The 18,970-nt window shown below is 34.3% G+C and overlaps 1 protein-coding gene across 8 annotated transcripts in view; it reads right to left on the bottom strand.

The window, feature by feature from the left end:
* Positions 1-34: 34 nt before the first annotated feature.
* The window catches only part of LOC126779463 (zinc finger protein 62 homolog), a 32,781-nt gene continuing 13,845 nt past the window's right edge, over positions 35-18,970 (bottom strand). The window contains exons 5-6 of one of the 8 annotated variants that reach the window (XM_050503443.1): positions 9,515-10,060; positions 7,513-8,662 (exon numbers count right to left, since the gene is read on the bottom strand). In XM_050503443.1, coding sequence (XP_050359400.1) covers positions 7,575-8,662; positions 9,515-10,060 — 1,634 coding nt within the window. In that variant the 3' untranslated portion in view covers positions 7,513-7,574. Of the gene's footprint in view, positions 1,131-1,718; positions 2,777-3,000; positions 4,133-5,766; positions 7,063-7,512; positions 8,663-8,748; positions 10,061-12,070; positions 14,670-18,970 lie in introns of those variants that run through there. The other 7 variants (XM_050503452.1, XM_050503453.1, XM_050503448.1 and 4 more) reach the window with 7 other exon arrangements.

Below are 18,970 nucleotides of genomic sequence, written 5' to 3'. Positions count from 1 at the left end.
TTAAAGATTAAAAATAAATACTCCACGATTATAATTCAACAATTTATTTAATTGTTTTTTAATCTAGATATTGCCGTTACTGTGATGGACTCGTAAGTGAAGCTTTAAACTTGTTACTTGAACGAACGCTTTTCCACAATCCTTGCACACATATCTCCTATCATTAGTGTGTATTCGTCTATGAAAGTCCAGGGTTTTCTTCCTTTGGAACGCCTTTTTGCATATTTCACATTGAAATGGCCTTGAATCATCATGTTTAACCATATGCCGCTTCAATAAATCCTTGCTGAACACTTTAAAACCACATATTTCACACGTAATGGACTTTTCTTTTAAATGCACTCTCGATTTGTGTTGAATTAATTTACTTTTAATTAGGAATATTTTCGAGCATACATCGCAGGAAAATTGTGAACTTTTTACGTCATGAACGAGCGCGAGATGCTGTTTCCTTAAATAATTACTGCGCAATATTTCCGGACATTTAGGACATTGCAATTTCTTTGGTTTATTCGATTTATTATGTTCATTATCGCGTAATCTTATTGATTTGCCTTTATCCCATTGATAATTAGAATGTACGGTTTTAACGTGGCTATCCAAATTAGCTTTCGCCACAAAACCCTGTCCACACGTTTCGCACAAAAACGTACTAGTTTTCACGTGAAATTTGTGTGCGTGTGTGAGTAGCGTGCCGAAAAATCGGAAGTTCTGCCCACAGTCGAGGCAGGACATACCATCGTCGGACAGTTTGAACGCGAAGAGGCAATCCGTGACGTTTTTATTGAACTTCACGTCATGTATATTCGAAACGTGATACAGAAGTTCATCTAAATTTTGAACAGGTTTTGGGCATATTTTACAGGAAATTTCCGAAATGTCTAATTTAAATCTTGTAGTTGCCGTTATGTTTCGGAGTACATTTGTCAGTTTAACTTCGTTGTGTTCCTCTTGGGTGTGCAGTTTTAGCTTCGAACTATCTATGAAGGAACAGCAGCAATAGAAACACATAAATTTATTGGAAAACCATCTAAACGGGATAATCGTTGAATACTCAATGACCACAGTTATTAGTCTCGTTATGTGACATTTGCGGTCCCGCTCTGTAAGTCGATCGATAACATTTTGGTCTGAAATGAAACAATTAATCATTAGTGATAATTGATTACATGCATTTTTATAATAAGCTAACCATGTTTATACTTCATCTCATGTTCGGCCGTGAAGAAAAACATCATGTGACGTCATTGTCGGATTAAAACATGTCACGGGTGTATCATATAATTGACATCTATGTCAACGATCAGAAGGAAGAATACATTAACAAGCCGTTACTTAACTATATTCAAATTCAATATCTTTATGCAACTTATAAGCATTACACTTTCATATTGATTATCAAATATCTATCACTATTCGGATCAACCTTCGGTTTCGGCTGTAGACTGTAGTTACGAAAAGCTATACCTCATTAGGAAAAAGTACCCGCATATTTCATTTCGAATCTCTTTAGTAGGCTTTTCGAAACTTATTCTTCTACTTATTCTAAACGTATTCTTGGATACTTCTAATTTTCCTTCTATACCGAACACAAAATGAATAAAATTAAGTAGTGAAACTTAACAGAGCTCTGTTAACTGAACTTTGGTTAACACGCGTATTATATTCAATTTACTATCTTGGTTGTTTTAAATAATACATTAAATAACGCTTATCTTTTTATTAAATACTATTAATTTTTTATTTACATAAAATTATTCGTGAGTTTTTAAATAATGTTTCTTCATATATTTATTAGTTTTGAACGCCTTATCACATGAAGGACACCTCACGCGTTTAACGTTATCATGTCGCGCCATGTGATTAGCCAGTTCGTGTTTTCCATACGTCCTCCAACCGCATACTTCGCAGACGACGTTTTTCTCTTTCAAATGATTTTCGCGCACATGTCGCATCAGTATGCTACGGAAAATGAAGCTGCGCGAACAGAACGAACACTTAATCTTCTTCCTACGGTTGTGGATATCAGCCATGTGATTGGATCGCTTGTAATGCGAAGGGAAGAACTCGAAGCAACTTAAGCATTTGTACTTCATACCATGCACTTCTCGCATATGACTGCGCAGTACCCCGTAGTTCAAAAACAAGTCACACTGTGAACATTTCAAATTGTCTTCCAAAAATTGTTTTTGGACGTGACCGCAGAAATCTCTCGTACTTTTGAAGTGTTTCCTGCAACTAGTGCAGACGGATTTGAAACAGCCCTTGTGGTATCTATCCATGTGTACAATAAGGTGATTAAAAGTTTTAAAAACCATTGAACAGAAGACACACTTAGCGCCGTCGTCTAATTTTATTGGAGCCATATTGATACCGACATCTTCATTGAATTCCATTTCGTGGCACGCTATTAAATGATCCAGTAGCTGGAACACGTCGTCTGATTTCGCGAAGCATATTTTACAAGTTATATCTGAAATATCAACAACGACCAAGTTTTCGCAGAAATTCTCCATTGCATCCCGTATATCTTGAAGTGTGTGGGTTTCCTGGTGGGATTTTAGAGATTCAGTCTTTTCAAACATTTCGTAGCAGTAGAAGCATCGGAAGCAAGTCCTTAGCCACCTGAAGGGTATGATTGTCGATTTTTCCAAAACTTGAATAGTGTTCTTTCTCATAGAATCTAATGTAGAATCTTGTTTATTCGATTCATCGGTTCTCTGCATCCTTGTTTTCTTCTTGCTTGGAACAATCTTTTCATCCTTTTCGATTCGGTCTGAAAGTAAAATTTCTTCTTAGCTTCACTCAATTCTTGTTAAATTAAGACTATTTTAACATATAAACAAAATTAATAAGTTAGTTAATAATATTAACCATGTTAAAATTGCAATACGATACGATCATGTAACTTTTATAATTAACTACTTTTTCTTCTTAAGTATTATATATTTATGTAAATAATTACTTATTAGAATATATACGCTATATCATAATCAAAATAAAAAGCAAATTGTTTTAATCGATTTTTATTTTGAAAACAACAGTTCTTGTGTAACTCCATCTTGAGGCTTAGATTTTTGATGAATGTTATTATAATGTTGGCGCATGGTTTTCTTCGTTTTGAACGCTTTGTCACACGCGGGACACTTGAAGTTTCTTTCGTTGCTGTGCTTCATCATATGTTTTTGGAGATCATATTGGGCGAACGATCGCCAACCGCATACACTACAGATAGCCGTCCTTTCTTGTAAGTGAGTTTCTCTTACATGCCTCATCATGGAACTTCTATAGACAAACGATCGAGGGCAGTAAGAGCATTTGATCACTTCCCTACTTTTATGAGCAAGCATCATGTGTTGCGATCTTTTGTAATGTGTTCCAAATTGTTCGGAACACGCGTAGCATTTGTACCTGTGATTGTGAAAGTTTTGCATGTGAGTTCTTAATTTATTTTTACTAATAACCGTCAAACCGCATAGCGGACAAACGACTGTTTTCTTTACATGCTCGTTTCTAATATGCTGCCTTAGATATTTTGCATTTCTAAAATGCTGCCCGCACACATCGCAAAGGACCTCTGACCAACCTTTATGATCCTTATTCGTGTGCACCAACAAATGTCCGAATGTACTGAATCTGTGATCACAAATCAAACAGTTCACGGAAAATTCGTCCAATTTGAAAGCATTCATACCCATTCCTATATCTTTGTTAAATGTTATTTTGTGTTTAAGTATTAAATGATCAACAAGCTGATACAGCTCCGTTATTGTTTCCGGACAAAGTTTGCACGATAGATTGGATATATCAACATATACTTCTGGTTCCCAATAGTTTTCCATTGCTTTCGATATTTCGTCTTCAACCGAGTGTACATTCTGATGAAACTTAAGATCTTTCGGTTCCCTAAACACATCGTAACAGTAAAAACACCTGTACGAACTTCTGAGCCACCTGAATGGCATAACGGTTGACTTTAAAACAACTTGTATGACGTTGTTCCTCATTATATTTAATTTATCATTGAAGGAAAATTTCGGTTTTAGATCTTTTATCGGCAAATCGTCATCGCTGTCTGAAGTTGTAACTTCCTTTGTATTATATCTGTCCCTTTTCACTTTTCGGCTCTTGCCTGAAATCAAAATGTCTTCTTAGTCTTGTTTTCCGCTCATTGATAAAAAATCGCTTTTTTATAATACACGTCTGGTTTACTGTCAGATATTGTCAAAATTGCATCGTTTTTTCAGGGTTAGCCAAACGTCGTTACGATAATACATACTAAACCAGTCCATTAAAGTACATAGATAACCATTTCATAAACTTTACCAAGTTATAATATATATTTATAGAAGCCAATGTTTTTCAACGTCGAATAAATGAAATAACACAAAACTATCACTTATTGGAAACGTAGTTTTTTATTGAGAACCGACAAGAATCTGAGTCATTGCTCTTTCTTGGTAATTATATTAATTGATACATATTGATAATTTATTATATCCCTTCCTTCATCAAAAAGTACTAACTGCATACTTTTTATAATCTATAAAATCTCTTAATCTTTCAACTAATATAAATCCTTCTTCATTCAAAGAATAGTCAATGCGAAATACCTAAGAACATGTTACATTAAATGTATCTGTTACTTGCAATGTTTTAAACAAAAAATAATTTTATTTAATTGTATAGAAGATCAGAAAAGGGATAGCAAGTATATATATATTAAATTTAGTTAAATTAGCTAATTTACAAACAGAATCAAGTATATTATTTAATTATTATTTAATTTTGGAGAAAAGATTTGTTAAATTGCGTCCTCCTATATATTTATAATATAAATAACACCAACGAACACCAACAAAATAACTTTAAATTACACTGTCTCGTACATTGTGAAAGTTAATTCGTATTTCAGAAATATCGATAAAAATAACATAGTAAAGTCATTTATCATTGCAGTTATTTCAGCATCAAGTCGATTCTGTACATATATTATTATATATCAACGTGTTTCCGTATCCGTAACAGCCTGTGAATGTCCCACTGCTGGGCTAAAGGCCTCCTCTCCTCTTTTTGAGGAGAAGGTTTGGAGCTTATTCCACCACGCTGCTCCAATGCGGGTTGGTGGAATTCACATGTGGCAGAATTTCAGTGAAATTAGACACATGCAGGTTTCCTCACGATGTTTTCCTTCACCGTAAAGCACGAGATGAATTATAATCACAAATTAAGCACATGAAAATTCAGTGGTGCTTGCCCGGGTTTGAACCCACGATCATCGGTTAAGATTCACGCATTCTTACCACAGGGCCATCTTGGCTTTTATATCAACGTGTTTACACTAAGCATTACCGTTATTAATTATAAATAATTGAATATCTATTTATAATGGAAAATTACTACCAAGGCCAGATGGTGAGTTACTTCACACACAGATATTCACTTGGTGGTAGGGCTGTGATAGGTACCACGCACTCATTATATATTTACCGCCAAGCAGCCATCCTTAGTAATATCGTATTCCAATTTAAAAGGGTAAATGAGCCAGTGTAACTGCCGGCGAAAGGGCCATAACACATTAGTCCGCAGGGCCAGTGACGCATTGGCGATACTTCTTACAGCACTGATGTCTATAGGCGGTGGTGACCAATTACCATCAGGCGGCACACTTGTCTGCCTACCGAATACAATAAAAAAATATATAAGTGCTGTGACCAATAACAAGTATATCTTACACCGTCAACATTGACAAGGCACCCAAATCATCTAATGGTATGTCCATTGTGCTTATAATAACTCCATAGCGAAACAGCAATACTAATATTTCTTTGCGGAATTAACGACAAAATAATTAATAAATATTCCCTTATCATAGCACCGGACCGGTGATTAGGTATTCAACCGAGAAACAGAAATGATATTCGATTTTCAATTCAAATAATTATTTAATCAGTCAGTGAGCAACATATTGCTGTTCATAGGGCATTATTTGTGGCTGTAAGGACTTATGCATACGAGCGAAATGTGCTCTCATAATTTTCTTAGTTGTAAAGGCCTTGTCACATGCTTCACATTTGAAATTCTTTTCGCCGCTATGTTTGTACATGTGATTTTTAAGCCTATTACTGTTAAACGCTTTCCAGCCGCATACGCTACAAATATGATTCCTGACTTTCAAGTGTGTGTCGCGTAGATGCGTCATCATCATACTCCTGAACACAAACGTCTTAGGACAGTGGAGGCACTTGATCTCTTGCCTATTTTTATGTTCGGTAGCCATGTGCCTCGAACGCTTGTAGTGGCTCTGAAAAGTCTGGGAGCAGACGAGGCATTTATATTTCTTGTCCAAATCGTGCTGGTTTTTCTGGTGCGTCTTTAATTTGGAACGCGTTTCAAACTTCTCCCCGCATTCCGGACAAAGCAGACCCGTATTATCGTGGATCGTCTTAACGTGGAGCCGTAGCAAGTTTCCGTCTTTGAAGTGCTGTCCGCAGACATCACAAAGAATCGCTGATGTGCCCTTATGATCCTTATTAGTATGATGCAATAATGGTCCAAATGTATAAAAACTAGCGCCGCACGCTAAACAGTTAACAGCGAAGTTGTCTAATTTAAATGCAACCATACATATCCCGACATCCTTGTTATAAACAACACCATGCTTAGCCACTAAATGATCTATCAAGTCATACAGATCAGATACGTTTTCTGGGCACAATTTGCATGACAAGTTCGAAATATCCACGTAGACAACAGACTCCCAATAATTATTCATCGCCTGTTCCTTGATTTCGTCTCCAACGTGGACGTGCTGGTGGTTCTTCAAATCCGAAGACTCTTGGAATATGTCGTAGCAGTAAAAACACCTGTAGGAACTCTTGAGCCATCTAAAAGGCATCACCGTTGACTTCAGAAGAACTTGTAGCACATTGTTTCTCATGATTTTCCTTTTATCCTTTGCGGTTAGGACGGGTTTAGTTGGCGCTTGCGTGAGTTCCAGTCCTTCATTGCAGGGTTCAGTATCTATGTGTTTCACCGCTTTCTGGCCACCCCTAGATTCTCCTGCAAGGAAAACACGCTTGCATTTTAATTTTTCCTTAGAAATTTCAACTAGAGGTAGCCAGCAAACGTCTTCATGCATTGCTTCTACGTATATGAAAGTTTTAAAATATTTTTTATTTAACGCAAGTGAAAATTACTTTAGGTAATGAAATAATAATATCAAAATAGAACTGACGTTTTTATTTAACCAAAATAATGTAATCTTACCAAATAAACCTCATTTTCTTTATAAAATGGTAAAATAAGTAAAGTAATAAAATAGTTATCCAAATAAAGTTAAAAAATAAAACTAATAGTGTAATAATAAAAAATGAAATCAACAATACATTCTAAAAATATTAAAAAAAATCTTATCCTTTTCTCAGACAAATTAAAAAAAGAATATAACTACATCTAATCACGAACAGCCTTACATTTAATTATTTTGAGAGAAAATCATAGTAAATAAATTAAAGACTAGGACTTTGTTAATGAGATTTCGATATATTCCTTATTCTACAACAATAAATAAATCAATTATATTGATTAAAATAGTGCGATTCCTTTTCATGTTTATCTAAAGTATCGGAATCTGTAAAGCCTCGGCGACACCATCGGCAGACACGACCGAAACTGCCCGTGTGAACTTTCATATGAGCTCTTAAATTACTCGACCTACCAAAACGTTTATCACAAATGCTACAAATATAGTTTTTCTCTCCGAAATGTTTACGTCTGTGCAACTTTATCATCCATTTGATACCAGTTTTATATTCGCATAGATCGCATTCGAAGCGAGCGTCCGAATGAAGTGATTGAATATGCAACAACATAGCTCCTTTTGTGGTGCAAATTTTTGGACAATGTTCGCATCTTATCCGATATTTTTCAACATTATGGACTTTGCCCATATGAACCTTAAGTTGGTATTGATTGTCGAATATTTCACTGCACAGACTACATTCGACCGTCCTTTTAATACCATGTATTCTCTGTTTATGTTTATCTACTTTGTGGGACGCGTCGAAAACCTTGCCACATATTTTGCAACGGTGCCCTTCATGACTGTTAGTTATGTGTCGTTTCAAACGGACCTGATTTATAAAGCTGAGACCGCATATCTGACAAATATACGTGTGAGCGATATGTTTCTTGCACATATGCCCAAGCATTGACGTAAAATTATCGTATTTATCATCGCAAAGGACACATTGAATTACATCTTTATTTAAAATAAAAGGAAATACGCAAACGCCGACTGAATTATCGTAATGTTCTTCGTGAATACCAACAATATGAGCTATTAAATCATCAACAGTAGCTAGAGGTGCGTTGCAGGCTTTACACGTCATATCAGTTATATCTATTTTGATAGGAACATCTTTGGATATTATTCTTTGGGGTATAAAAGCGTGCAGATCTACTGATTTGTGACTTAATAAAGTATGTTCTTTTAGAGTTTCGCAGTCTTTCACTTGTCTTCCACAATAAAAACATCTGAATCCACGAGTGTTCCAATGGAATGGTACCACGTTTCCATATTGTAGAATCAACAGAATATTCTTTCGCAGAATGTTAAGACGTTCCGAGTAGTCTTGACAATCTTTCTTGATTGTTATTCCTGGAAAGATATTATTTCATTTTGATTTTTTTCAAAGGGATATTTAACTTTTAGTTAATGTCGATGAAAATCAAAACAAATGATAATAATATTGAAAAAACCCTTTTATTCATATTAACAAGAAAAAAAAACATACAATCAAATATTTACAACGTTCAGCGAAACGTAGGCACTTATTTATTTAACTTCACGAAGTCAAAGTATCTTCGACGCCTATTTCTTTCTCGAATTCCAACTGGACCAAATCGTTTTCATCAACTTCATCGGTTGCACAAAACCCTTCTTCTAGAATATACTGAGGGTGGCGGGTACGAAAATGAATTTTAAGATTAGGGCGATGGGCGAATTCCTTATTGCAAACTGTACATATAAATTTCTTTTGACCCGAGTGTATTACATAATGTGAATTCAAATTGCTCTTCTTCGAAAATTTCTTCCCGCAAACCGAACACACAAACTTTTTATCGCCATTATGTTTCAACATGTGTAATTTCACATCATACGGCCCGAAGAACTTATCCCCACATATTTGACATTCGACATTCTTCTCCCGTAGATGTACCCGTCTCATGTGACGAGACATTATGCTCTCTTGCGGGAAGACCTTCGGACAGTACGGACATTTGATTTTCAACTCCTCGACACCGTGAACATTCGCTAAATGGAGTTTCTTGAAATATGGACTTTTAAAGGTCTCCGGGCAATGGGGGCACGTTAATAAATTAATCATGTGGACATTCTTTTCATGAAGAGTTTTTTTTGACAAAGTCGATAAGCTTATACCGCAATGATCACACGTGTATCCACCCTCTCTGTGATAATACCTGTTATGCATCTTCAAATGATTCTCACCTTGAAAACTGGTTCCGCACACGTCACAAATATAATCGTGAGCCAAATGGTGTTTATTCGCATGGCGTAGGAGATATTCGAAGAAAACAAATTTCATATCACAAATGGGACACGTGGGCTGATCTTTGTCCAGTTTAAAGGGTAGAAGACAATTCGGTACACTGACGTCGTATTCAGCATCGTGGGCTATTATCAAATGATGTATCAATTCTTCTAAACTGTTTACCGATTTTGGACACAGCTTACAACAAATATCAGTCACGTCAATTTTGACGGCAGCGTCTCTGTTTCGATTATTTTTCGTCCTATCGTACACAACGAGCTCTAGATTTGCGAACTGGTGAACTCTTGCGGTATGCTCCCTTAACAGAACCGGATCTTTCATTGGTTCCGCACAATAAAAGCATCTATACTTCCCCTTGTACCACATAAACGGTGTAACGTTGCTGTATTGCAATACATATTCAACATTACGCCTTTTTAATAAAAGCTTACGCACCATTTCGGTTTTCTTATATCTGTCCTCCACTGTACACATTTTTGTACCTGTAAATAAACGATTTGCTTTAGGGCGTTTGGTGACAATCTTTTTCTCTTGAGTTTTTTTTTTAATTTCTCCTGCCAATCATAGATAAAGATTTATCTTGAATACTTCTTCGGGAATCGTTTAAATTCACAAACGTAATACAAAACGTCACAAGAGCACGGTTCATTAATATTTTAATCGTTTGCATAATTATATATCTATATAATATGTCTATATAAGTTTGTATTTACAAAAGAAAAGTAGTATATGTAGTATATCAGTTGTCCGGTTTCCATAGCACAAGCTCTGTACGAGCTTAATTTGGGATCAGATGGCCGTGTGTGAAAAATGTCCCCGGATATTATTATTATTATTTATCAATATAACTATTTAATGTTACATTATTATATGTGTATAGTAATTTGGTTCTTATATAAGCATATATATGTTTTTATGTATGTATGTGAGAGTGTATATATATAAGAGTATGTATGTAGGTATGTTACATATGTGGGGACAGACATATAAAGACCGTTCAGTATTAACCGTCGTTTTATTCAGTCGTCGCACGGACTCGTAATACATATTTAAGTTTCTAACTATTTAATTATAAGTTGATTGTAAGTACACACTAAGATTATTGTTCTAGCCTAAAAGAAATCTTTCGGAGGTTGCCTGGAAGAGCTCATTTGTAAACATTATGCACTACCTGTTTTTATATAATGTTTGTAAATTGTGTGCAATAAATCTTTAATAAATGAATTAAAAATTGCATTTCAATTCGGATTTTCATTATTTAGTGTTGATGTCTTCGAATCCAGAGTGAACGGGTTTCTTTTAGGTAAGCGTGCAACATTCTAGACCGTGTCGATGCTTAAGATCAGGCAAGTCAACGGTCAAACGCTTGCCTGTTAAGTGTAAAAAAAATAAACATTATAAATTTAGTGTTGTTATTTAATATGATTTCTTTTCGGAGTAGACCGCGAAATGTTAGAACTAGGCTTCCTACAAAGTCTTCTTAACATGACAATAATCGAAAGAATACTGATATCAATTCCGTCTAGGACACAGACGTACTCACACCCACAAAATATTTCATACTCCTTGCGTAGTCTCATATTTGTAAACACTCTTGGTACGGTTGTGTAATAAACATAAAATTTGACTGCCTCGTTGGTCTAGTGGCTTGATGTAAGGCCGCATACCCGGAGGTCCTAGGTTCAATTCCCAAGCCGTGCCAATAAAAAGTTATTAGAGTTTTTTTGTCAGATAATTCTCAGTAGCAGCCCGGAGTCTGGAAGTTGGAAGTGTGTACACTCCCGTGTCTCGGAAAACACGTAAAACCGTTGGACCTGTGCCTCAACTCTACAGTAAATATTAAAATTAAAAGTAATCATGTATAAAATACATGATTACTTTTAATTACTTTTTGTACTTATTTTAATTATGATCATGGATTGTCTAATTCATTTTTTACTGATTTTTATTGTAACAATTACATTAATCTATGAGTTAATTTTAACAATTTAAAAAAAAAATACTTGCGTTTTTTAGTTACTTTTAATTTATGAATCTGAAAGCACTATGTACACTTTTAATTGTCATGCATATTAGATATACTATGATGGTTATATACGTTCATATGTAAATGCTTTGTATGTATGTTGTAAGTGTGCTTTTACAAATAAATATAATTTGTTATTATACGAGACGCGTAGTTTAAGAAAGGTTCTAAGAAATAACCTCAAAAATAAAATCAACAAATAAAATATTATAAGGGAATAAAAGTAATACAATAGAAAATGAAAAAATACAAGATTCTCCAACATCACTCAAGTTAAAAAAAAATAATCAAGTTCCATAACTTGAAAGATCATTGACAATTTCATGAGTATATAGATTAAAAATACCAAAATATTATTCAAAAGTATATTTACTAATATTTTTTTAACAATAATATAAGGATTACAATTGATACATTCGAGTAAACTTATAATAAAAATAATAATTTTACAGAAAATAATAAATCTCGCGAGAACAAAGCCATTACTAAAATATTCGTTTATTTTAATAATTTTTTTTACAGTAAAGTAGAACAAATTAAATACATATTTATACATCAGCCTTACTATTCGTTTCCCATTCGATACGTATAACAAACCAATGGATTAAAATTTTATGAAATGCTCGATTAAAAAAAAAATGCAAACACTATATAATTAATTACTATTATTCATCTTTTTATATTTCAGTCGTTTCATACAATCAGATAATGTCAAAGAAAAATATTGCGATGCCATTGTAACGAAGAACGAACAAAATATCAGATTAAGTTACAATTTTTGGTAATACCTTTTTTAAAGATGTTGTTCGCTGATTGGCATCGATAGAAATATATTATAATGTTTTTTTTTTTTAATATAAACGTAGACATGCTCGGGAGACAGATAATAAATTTTTTTTAATCAATAGACGCAACTTGAATTGTAGTAAAACTTTTGGGATCATTGTTTTTATATTGGGCAAAAAAATATGTCAGAAGTTGGAAATAAAGTGATCTAGTTTGATATATAGCCTATTTGTACATTTCGGAAACGCCTAAAAATGTTGCTTAGCTGGTGATTAGTAAAACAATGTTGTGTCTTCTTCTTCCAAATGTCAAATCAATGATAACAGAAAGAGAGAATCGGCGTTACTAAAAACCGATAAACATTTATAAGTAACGGCGTTACTTACATTAATTTAAAAAAAAAATGGAAAATATTCAGATTTAAAAATAATTTTAGTAGATTTCTGTACAATTTGGTAAGTCAGCAAAACAATTTCATACGTGTCCATATTTTTTGTGCATTTCCTTATGGGAACTTAGGTTGCTTCGTCTTAGGAACGCTTTACCGCATACCTCACAACTGAACTTCCTCTCCCCTTTATGCTTAACCATATGCATCCTCAATAAATAATTATCGAAGAATTTTTCGTTGCACACCGTACACGGCACGTTCTTTTCCTTCAAATGGGTCCTTCGTATGTGGTCCTTCATGAACGAGTTCCTCGTGAACATTTTCCCGCAATACGTACATTTGTGTCCTATGTCGTGAACTTTAATCAGATGCTTCTGCTTGTGATATTGGGACTGAAAACGTTCGGGACATTTCGTGCATTGGAAATCTTTGGCATTGTGTGATTTCGCCCTGTGACGCCCCAAACACCACTGATTCTTATATTTTGCACCACATATTTCACACTCACACGAACCGGTATGCGCGTACGTTATATGAACCTTTAAATTCGCGACATTTTTAAAACTGCGACCGCAGAAATCGCATATTTTATTATTGTTGCTGTGTTCAGAATTAATATGACGTAAGAGTGTACCGAAATATCTGAACACATTTGAACATATGGGACAGGGTATGTTGTCTTTGATGATCTTGAATGGTTCAAAGCATCCTGTCATTGATTTGTCGTAATCCGCCGTGTGTTTCGTTATGAGATGGTCGATAAGTGTATCAATACTTTCCATTGGTTGAAAGCAAACTCTACACGATAACGACGATATATCGATTTTAACGGTGATTCTTTCCCCTTTACAATTCTTCATGCATTTTTCTTTTAAATCACAGATAGGGTGTTCAGCGACGACATGTTCTTTAAGCTCATCGAATTCAACGAAGTATTTGGAGCAATAGAAACACGAGTATTTCGCAAAGAATTTAAAAGGCACAGCGGTAGACATGTTTAGAACGCATTGGATGTTTCTTCTTATTTGTTGAACGTTTTGTTTTTTATTCGGTTGTAAAAGATTATCATCGGGAAAATCTTGAGTTGTTATTTTAACTATTTTCCGCTTACACTTTCGAATATGTTGATTTAAGCCTTGAGAAGTCTGGCATTTTTTGGAGCAATGCGGACAATTTTTGTAACAACCATCATCGGAATGATCGCACTTGATATGCTTCTGCAAAAGTGTGTACGATGGGAAACGTGACTCACAGATCTTACATCTTCTGAAATGAAAGTTATTCCTGTGTTTTCTTAAAAGTAGATGCGATTCGAATATTTCTGAACATTCATCGCATGGATAACCGCCTTCCCTGTGGTAATGTCTTATATGCATTGCTAGGTCTCTTTTCTTATTGAATCTTTCACCACAGCTATCGCATATGATACTATTTTGCGGATGAGCAATATTCGTATGACTAATAAGATAACCAAAGTACGCGAACTCTTGGCCGCATAACTGACACCGACAATCCGCTAATCTATATTCCTGGTACGGCGTTAATATTGCTTTATCGTATTCCAATTCGTGTTTACCTATCAGGTGATCGATAATTTCACTGAAGCTTGTTAACGGCTCGTAACATATTTCACAAATAATTTCAGATATGTCGATTTTTATTTCAACATGATTTCCCTTAATAATCTTCAGGGCGTAATCGCTTGTACTGCACAGGCCATGTGACTTTGTATGCTTTCTGAACATTGCATATTCCGTGAAGTTCTGACCGCAATAAAAACAGAGATACCTGCCCCGCCATTTGAAAGGTATTATTGATGTATTGTTGAAGAGTATTTGCAAGTTTTTCCTTCTCCGCTCAGAGGTACAGTGGTCGTACGGGCCTTCATCTGTAAATAAATGTATCTTGCTGAGAATCATCAACATTTTATGACATATGACTCTCTTGTTAGGTTAACCTTTTTTGTTTTTGCTTTATTGGTCTTAATTGCGTTTTTCTTATATGCAAATATACGTCCTCTTTAAATATTATATAAAAATGACCTTTATTCGAATAATATAAAACATTCCGTGTTAAAGTAATTACTGTTGAATGACTTTTACCTCGCTATTGATTATCTCTTCTTTCTTACTTCTTTTGAAATTTTTACAATATTTAGAATTAAATGCCTTAAAAACGTTTTATCTTCCAATATTGAATGTACACTTTGTTCTCCTACATTGCCGTTGATTCTTAGAACGTACATATATATGCATCTTCAGCATTGACTTTCAACATTTGTGCCACTAATCAACTTCTCTCTGTGCTATGTTTTATTAATTAAAATCATTAAGATTCGACATTTCACTCTTCTAAATAAATCCGTTGTATTTTAGCGTGTAGCATCATCAACGAACATATTATATTTTTTCAAACATTCCACAAAATCTCATTCCTTTCTTCGACCCAAATGAGTTCCTCAAATGACATCCGGAAACGGAACTTTCACTTCGAAGTATTAAAATTGAACGACGTAATGAAGTAGTTCCACGACTTGCACAGATAACTATTAAAATCCGTGTTTATTAATCAGGTGACATAATGAAACGAATAGAAATATATAAGCACCTAATCAATAACATTAAACGTTCTCACAAATGGAGCAAAAGGGAAAATTTGAATTGATTCCTTGTTCAAACGGCCTATATTTCATTATTTATAAATTACAATACATTTTTACATAACATGCGACCATTTCTAAATATTTTAAAACGTTATAAAATACATAAACCACGCATAGCTTATAGACATTGAAGCATTTTCAGTAATTGACATGAAACCAATTAATGAAAATATTAACTATTATATACGTTTATCATTCTTGAACAACTTATGTCTTATTTCGTACTGATTTTACATGTTTTTTCGTCAGGCGCCTTAAAAATTAAAGCTTGGAAAGTCGATTTTTTAATGCTTAAAACAATTGTTTGATAATTTATGTGAAATTTGTTTATATATTATATATATTTATTTGTACTCTTTAATAAATGAATGTTTTCTAAATAATTCTATGGTGTGCTCCAAACATATTTTAAATATTAATGTTGAACAAATTATCGCCAACACTAATGTTTTTACCGATTTTTATGGATTTTCTATTTTTATATGGATTTTTATGGATGGCGGTCAAATGCACCATATATAACCTTACCTACAGCTGCTGTGGTCGGCGTTATTGGATATAATAAAGTTTTTTATCAGACAGATATACGCCTTACAATAGTAAGTATCACATTATTAACAAAAATTACAAATAATAATAGCCATAAGGTTTAATTAATGAAATGAAATATCTATAAATTTTTAATTGGCAATTGGAAGAAGAATAATGGTAATATCTAGAACCAGTTATATTTTTGCTTGTGTTTAAAAAAAGGAAGGTCCTAATTAGTGTCTATAAACTCACAAATGCTTGTATTAATATCATATAACAACATTAAAATTGGATTTATGAAATTCTATATCAAATTCCATAATTTTTCGTTAAAAAAAGTTAATTTGAATTTCTCTGTCTTATTTATTTTCAAATAAGTATCTTATTCAGTTATCAATTTTAATTTAAGAACTGACTGTTCGAAATTTTGTTATGTGACGTCATGTGCTCTCTAAGATTTTTCTTCCAAAGAAACTTCTTTCCGCAGACGTCGCAATGAAAATTCCTTTCCCCGTAATGTTTCACCATATGCACTTTCAAACTTTGCCTATCGAAAAACTTCTCTAGACAAACCGTGCACGCGACATTCTTCTCTTTCAAATGAGTTCGTCTGATATGATCGACGACGGAAGATTTTCCTGTGAACAATTTATGACAGTAGGAGCACTCGTGGCCTGTACCATGCGCGTCTATCTTGTGCCTTTGCATTTCATAAACTGATGTAAATTTCTCATGACACTGAAGACATTCCACGACTTTCGTACCATGCACTCGACCTAAATGAGTTTGCAGATAGTAATTCGAAAAGAAGCTTAAGTCACATTTAGAGCATTTATAATTAGCGGCCTTATGATGTCGTGCAATGTGCGTTCGTAAATTTGGAGCATTCCTAAAAGCCATTCCGCAGTGCATGCATATATTCTTATTATCCGAATGCATTTTAACTACATGATTCAACAATGACCGAAAATATCTAAAAACATCCCCGCAAAAGGGACAAGGAAAATTATCCTTTATCAGTTTATAGGGTTGCAAGTTAATCGACAATGATTTATCGAAATATATTTTATGCTCAGTATGTAGATGTTTTATCAGGGAATCCAAATCTTGTATATTTTCGGAACAAATTTTACAGGATAACGATGACGTATCAACTTTAATTACACCGTCGTGTCGATGACGTAGCTTCATAGATTTCAGCTTGGTGTCACATAGGGGATGTTCCGTAATAGTATGATGTTTGAGGTCATCGCACTCATTGAAATCTTTCGGACAATAAAAACACCGGAATTTGCTCATAAAATATTTAAAGGGTATAGCTGTTGACATGTTAAAGATACAAGCTATGTTGTCTCGTATTTGTGTAACGCGTGGTTTCTTATCAACGTCAGCTGTCACGGCTTCTACGGATTTCTTGCAGTTTTCCGTACATTTAATAGCGTGTCTGTGAAAATCTTGCTTTAAGGTTGAGGATGTAAAACGAAAGCCACATTTCATCGCAGCTCCAGTATGCTCAATTTTGATGTGCTTAAAACATTTGTTTATCGAGGAAAAGCTTCTTATACATACATTGCATTTAAAGGTATGCGAATTCTTCTTATGGTTTAAAAACTCTGAACGAGTACGAAAATTAAGAAAACATTTGGGACAAATATGATTTTTATGTTTGGTGCGTATATGCGCGTCTAAATCCCTCGTCTTGTTAAACTTTTGTTGACACTGAACACAGTTCAAATTTTGACTGGGATGATCGCTATTTACATGGACTATCAACTTTTTTAGGTAAGTAAATTTTTCATCACATAAAAGGCAGCTTAAGTCCGACAATCTATATGGCGCTATCGACAAATTCACATTCCTATCATAAGGCAAGTTATGCTTTTCGACTAAATGAGAAATAGTTTCCTCTAAATTCGCGAAGTTTTCACGACAAATGTTACAGGAAATTTGCGATACATCAATTTTAACTTCGACATCGGCTGATTTAACCAATCGTAAAGCTCTATCTCTATCCGAGCACACGCCATGGTTTTTCGTGTGTTCCTTTAAATTTTCATAAGATTTGAAATCTTCCCCACAGTAAAAACATAAATATTTACCGCGCCACTTGAAAGGTATTATGGACGTATTGTGGAATAATATTTGAAGATTTAACCTTCTTAATTTATTTGCACTAGTTTTCTTGACGGGGCCGTTTTCTTCATCTGAAAAGAAATGTTTTCGTGTTTCAATCGTATTCTTCGATAATCAGAAGGCATTTGGAGCTTTAAAATACTATGTTGGAAGTTCTTGGTCAATATTCTTAACGTGCAAGGCCATATGACCTCTTAGATTCTTTTTCCACAAAAACTTTTTACCACAGATGTCGCAATGAAAATTCCGTTCACCGTTATGTTTAACCATATGCGTCTTTAGGCGTTGGGTATCGTAAAACCTTTCGTAACATACTTGACATTCGACGTTTTTCTCTTTTAAATGGGTCCGTTTTATGTGATCAATCATGAAACAGTTTGATGTGAATAATTTGCCACAGTGCAGACATTTGTGTCCGGAACTGTGCGTATTAATCATATGCCTTTGCATTGCGTAATTCGATGTAAACTTTTCCGGACACTCGGGACATTCGTAGACTTTAATACCGTGCGCACGACCTAAGTGAGTTTGTAAATATTTATTTGTAGAAAATTCTTGTTCGCATCTATCGCATTTATAACTACCGGTCGTTTTGTGGTGATTCGATATGTGCACACGCAAATTGGGAAGGTTTCGAAATGATTTGCCGCAATGCATGCAAATATTTTTATTGTCAGTGTGATTTTGTCCCATATGTTTCAACAACGTGCTAAAATGCGTATAAGCTTCGCCGCAAACTGGACACGGATAATTATCTTTAATTAATTTATACTGTTGAATATTGCAATCAACCGACTTATCATATGAAGCTTTATGTTCAGATGTTAAATGTTCTATTAAAGATTCTAAATTTGGCAGATTTT

This window comes from Nymphalis io, chromosome 29 (assembly GCF_905147045.1).
Source record: "Nymphalis io chromosome 29, ilAglIoxx1.1, whole genome shotgun sequence".
Taxonomy (NCBI): domain Eukaryota; kingdom Metazoa; phylum Arthropoda; class Insecta; order Lepidoptera; family Nymphalidae; genus Nymphalis; species Nymphalis io.
Note: the sequence above shows the minus strand (reverse complement) of the source record. Positions and strands in the feature narration are given on the sequence as shown.